Source organism: Nematolebias whitei, chromosome 4 (assembly GCF_014905685.2).
Source record: "Nematolebias whitei isolate Nwh7 chromosome 4, NemWhi1, whole genome shotgun sequence".
NCBI classification, from domain to species: Eukaryota; Metazoa; Chordata; class Actinopteri; order Cyprinodontiformes; family Rivulidae; genus Nematolebias; species Nematolebias whitei.
Genome location: NC_056501.1, coordinates 53,438,229 through 53,443,487, shown reverse-complemented (window position 1 = coordinate 53,443,487; position 5,259 = coordinate 53,438,229). Strand labels below are relative to the sequence as shown.

General features: G+C 42.3%; 1 protein-coding gene across 1 annotated transcript in view; it reads left to right on the top strand.

The window, feature by feature from the left end:
• Positions 1 to 4,001, top strand: part of fam199x (family with sequence similarity 199, X-linked) — a 35,205-nt gene extending 31,204 nt beyond the window's left edge. The window contains exon 8 of the mRNA XM_037675122.1: positions 3,456 to 4,001. Coding sequence (XP_037531050.1) covers positions 3,456 to 3,629 — 174 coding nt within the window. The 3' untranslated portion in view covers positions 3,630 to 4,001. The remainder of the gene's footprint in view (positions 1 to 3,455) is intronic.
• Positions 4,002 to 5,259: the final 1,258 nt, after the last annotated feature.

Below are 5,259 nucleotides of genomic sequence, written 5' to 3'. Positions count from 1 at the left end.
AGGACAAGAAAAGAGCTGGTTGCTGGTATTAAGAGGGCCAAGGCCACATATGCAAAGAGGATCGAGGGTCAATTCATCTCACAAGACCCTCGGAGCATGTGGAGGGGCATTAAGTGCATAACAGATTATAAAGGAAGGAGCGAACAATGCCCCAAAGACCCATCTCTGCCTGATGCCCTAAACTAGTTTTACACACGCTTTGATGACCCAAACAGACCACCCAGCACCAGACTCACCTCACCACCGGATGAAGAGCATCTCAGCATGACCTCAGCAGAAGTAAGGAGTACTTTCAGGAGGATTAATCCGCACAAGGTAACTGGCCCAGACAACATCCCTGGAAAAGTGTTGAAGGAATGTGCTGATCAGCTCTGTGAGGTGCTGGCAGACATCTTTAACATCTCACTTACCCTGGAGACAGTTCCCACCTGCCTGAAGACTGCCACCATCATCCCAGTCCCAAAAAGCTCTACAGTGACTGGTCTGAATGACTATCGGCCAGTGGCCCTCACCCCGATAGTCGCTAAATGCTTCGAAAAACTGGTCATGACTCACATCAAAACAAACATCAACGAGGACCCTCATCAGTATGCATACCATGAGAACCGATCAACAGAGGATGCAATCTCCTCTGTGGTCCACACTGCGCTCAACCACCTGGAGCAGAAAAACTCTTACGTCCGTATGCTCTTTGTGGACTTCACATCTGCCTTCAACACCATGATCCCCCAAACCCTGATGGACAAACTATCCACACTAGGACTAAGCCCCTCCATCTACAACTGGGTACTAGACTTTTTAACAAACAGACCACAGTTAGTGAGGATCCACAACCTCTCCTCCTCCACCATAACCCTCAGCACTGGCTCTCCTCAGGGATGTGTGTTGAGCCCCCTCCTGTTTACTCTGCTCACGAATGATTGTGCAGCTACCCATCCAGGCTGTCACATTGTAAAGTTTGCAGATGATACAGCGGTGGTGGGATGCATCACAAACAATGATGAGTCCAGCTACAGGCAAGAGGTGGAACACCTGGAGAGCTGGTGCAAAGAGAATAACCTTCACATCAATGTGAAGAAGACAAAGGAGATGATTGTGGACTTCAGAAGGAACAAAAACATCTACACCCCTCTGAACATAAGAGGATCTGCGGTGGAAGTGGTCTCCAGCTACAAGTACTTGGGTGTACACATGAATGACAACCTCAACTGGAGCAACAACACCACCAGCCTGATCAAGAAAGCTCATCAGAGACTCTACTTCCTCAGACGGCTGAGGCGAGCTGGTCTGGGAAGCTCAGTCCTCACCTCCTTCTACAGGTGTGCAGTGGAGAGCATCCTGTGCTCCAGCATCAACGTATGGCATGGAGGCTGCACAGCTGCAGAAAGAAAAGCTTTGCAGAGAGTGGTTAAGGCTGCACAGAAGTCTGTCGGATTCAGCCTCCCCACCATCACAGACATCTACACCTCCAGATGCAGGAAGAGGGCCACCTGCATCATGAAGGACCCCACTCACCCAGCACACACACTTTTTGCCCCACTCCCCTCAGGAAGGAGGTTAAGGAGCATTAAGTGTAGAACCACTAGACCGAGGAACAGCTTCTACCCTGAGGCTGTTAGACTCATGAATCTCTAACTAGAATAATCACTGTGAAAAACCATATCATGTTGCTGCTGATCTGTTTCATGTTGCTGCTGATCTTTTTCAATGTTGATGTGTTCATGCGTGCACATCTGCTCACAGACTCATGTTCATGTTTGTGCTGATGTTCAATGTTTTTATGTTATGAGTGCTTAGTGTATATTTAGTTGATGTTTTTCTTAGTTCATATCTTAGATGTTATTACTGTTTTTCTTATACATTTTATTGTTGGATGTAACTGGGACCCTGTGTACATAATTTCGCTCCACCACATGTACCACATGAGGTGCGAATGACAATAAAGAAACTCTGACTCTGACTCTGACTACTTCCTGTCCCTGGAAAAGTTCACAAAAGAGTTCAGTCATCGGACTTCTCAGCTGGAGGTGATCTGGTGAATGATTTTCCCGAAGAGGAACCCATTGACATCCTCAGACTGAAAACAACACAGAGGTTAAAAAAATGAGTTAATAAAATGATTATTTTAAATTAAAGTTAATTAGACAATAATAATGAAATAACCATACCTCTTCTTGAACAGCCATCATTTCTGTTATGAGGTGGTTGAATCTCTCGCTCATCATCATCATCAGGACAGGGCTTTAATCTGCTCCAGGGCTTGTTGACAATATCAGTTTTATCTTTTTATAAAGAGCTGCTACAACTTTTAGTCTGAAGTGTTGATGTGATGGATGTCATAGCGGGGCTCAATAACTTTAAATCCGGCGCATCAACAACAGAAACGTAGATCCAGAGCTTTAAAAACTCCTACAGCTTGTGTTATTGATCTGGACCGACCTGAATGACCTGATAAAGGTTGTTTAAATGCTGCTGCTGTCTGTGTTTGCACCAAGCTGCTGGAAGAGACGTTCACGTTCAGGTGATGTCGTTTCAAGAGTGTTAACACGTTCAACGTGTTGCTGCTGCAGATCCAGTCTCTGTGAAACAATGTCCACACTCAGCTTTGGATTTGTTCACTTGTCTTTTAACAAGAAAAACATAATGTTCCCAAACAGGAGACCACAACGAGAAGCTAATGCCAATGCTGCGCGTGCTGCAAGACTATGCAACAATAAATAGCACCGTGCTGAAACACGCTTAGGAACTTTAGTTCTGTGGCGCATACTGAGTGAAAAAATAACTGCAACGGTACACACGTGGACCGAGCTGAATATGCCATACTGAAACGGTTCAGTACACCCTATGTGCACTGTTACACCACTAATAAATACCATTTGGTGCGAAAAAATTAACAGTTGTTTAAGATTTTATTTGATATATGCAGTGTTTACGAACACGTATTAAAGGGTGTAAGTGTGTGTGTGTGTGGGGGGGGGGGGGTTGTAACTTGGCTAGATGTCCAATGTCTGAAGGGGTACACATCTAAACAAAGTTTGGGAACCACTGAGGAAACACTGGTTCACTTTGTGTGTGTTGACCAGTAAGATAAAGTCTGTAAGACGCCACCTGGTGGTTGATTCTTGATCTACAACAAGAGCTGTATATCTCTCAGTAGCTGTGTGCTGCTACTCATGCTACAACGTGAACACGTGGCTTATACACCGGCACGGCTTATATATGTACAAATTAATTTAATTGATTTAAATTAATTTAATCAATTAATTTAATTAATCTAAAAAAAATAATTAATTGATTAATTAATTAATTTTTGTCTTGTATTCAGGTGCACTCTATAGACCGACAGCTACGGTACATTTACTCCAGTTGTTTGTGCCAAATAAAATGCATGACCAGTTTGTCCCAGTTCTGTGATTGTGTAGGACTTCCTCTGTTCCTCGCTTGTTGCCTTTCAGAAACGTTCCAAGCAGCGGAAGCTCCAACAGAAGGCCCTTCGCAAGCGGCAGCTAAAAGAGCAGCGGCAGGCTCGCAAGGAGCGCCTGAGCGGCCTGTTTCTGAACGAGGAGGTGCTGTCACTCCGGGTGACGGAGGAGGACGATCACGGGGACGACCTGGACATATTGATGTGACACCAATGAATCTCTCAGTGCTCCCTCTACGCCCCCCCCCCCCCCCTTCAATATCAACACATTATTAACTGCTCCACTTCAACATGCTTTTATCTACTGCTGCAACTACAGTGGACAGAAGGACAGATCGACCAAGAGAACCACTTTAAGCACATTTTGCTTCTTCAGGAGAGCCACTGTCCATGGAGAAGTTCTCTTTATTCAAGTGAGCTGCTCTCTGTCTGCTTAGTGTTTTGGCTACATTTTACTTTAAGGCTCAGAGGGAGCACTGAAGGTACAGGTTCAAACCGACGCCCACAATCACTCCCCATAACTGTACATGTCTTTACTTTGCATACACTTGTTGTCTTGATTGTAAATAGATAATAACATATTTGCAGTTTATCCCTGTTGGTTGTGGTTTGATATATTTTATTAGTGTGTATAAATTAATTTCTTCTTGCCCTTTACAACGACCGTAGTCTTATTTTAATTTTGTGGCGTTTCATCACGTTTTTAAACTTTTATCTTTCGAGTCATTTTTTCACCTCTAGTTGAACATGGTCAGCAGCGGTGCGTAAAAATCTACGTTTTTATGTTCCATGTTCTCATTAGCTGGTTTCTGAAGGAAATGAAACTTTAAGATGTTCACTTTATTCTTCTGATGTTTGAAAATAACGATGAAACACTACAAACAGGAAACTTTTGGAAAACTAGCAAACTTTCTGTTCATTCTAATTGATTTGGTTGCTTTTGTCTTTCTGCAGCTTTTTTTTAATAACATGATCTCCCTCTGCAGTTACATGTTGTTGCTACCAGTTTCTGTACTGCTCCTATAGAAAGTTATAATTATGACAGCTGTTCACAGCTTTATGTATTCTGTAGCAATGAATGATTAAAACTATTTTGAAAGTGAAATAATTTTAAAACAGAAGAAAATGTGATGTGACAATATTTGTGTAAATAAGCTACCATGGACTTATAAGAATAAATGAGTTTAACAGTCAGTGTAAACTTTCTAAAGTCTCAGTAATGTTGAATTATAGCCACTTTTACCACTTTGGTTGGTTTTCTTACAAGCTGCTGCTTTGTGTGGCATGATGGGAGAATCAATAAAACTCAGCCAAGGTAACATCATACTGCTAAAGAAGGAGGTTCTGTGGTCCAAAGACACATGTGTTTTGGTTTTTAAATAAAAGTACAATAGTGAAAGAGTCTGCTGACTCTGGTGTTATCCACAGTGCAATGCCCCAACATGAGCTGAAAGGCCACTCAAAAGTAGAAGAGATTACTGAGGAAGCAACATAAGATGCACATGAATTAAGACTTATTTTATGAGTCGTTCTGTGGTCTAAACTAAAATGGAACTTTTTAACCAGAATGACCATCATGTTTTAAGGAAAAACTGAAATATGAGGATGGCAGCCTTGTGGGTGTTTTACAAAATACTGGTAGATGGCAACATCTCAAGGAAGTTTATATATTTATGTAACTTTTAATGAATAATTTAAATGTTTAAATATAACTGTCTACTCTTCTCCTCCCGAGTCCAGATGAGAGCTGTCATCACCCCCAACAGACCCTGCAATTTGTTAAATAAAAATAAGAAACACCTCAGCATTCCACCTCAGGTGACATTTCATAGCATTGA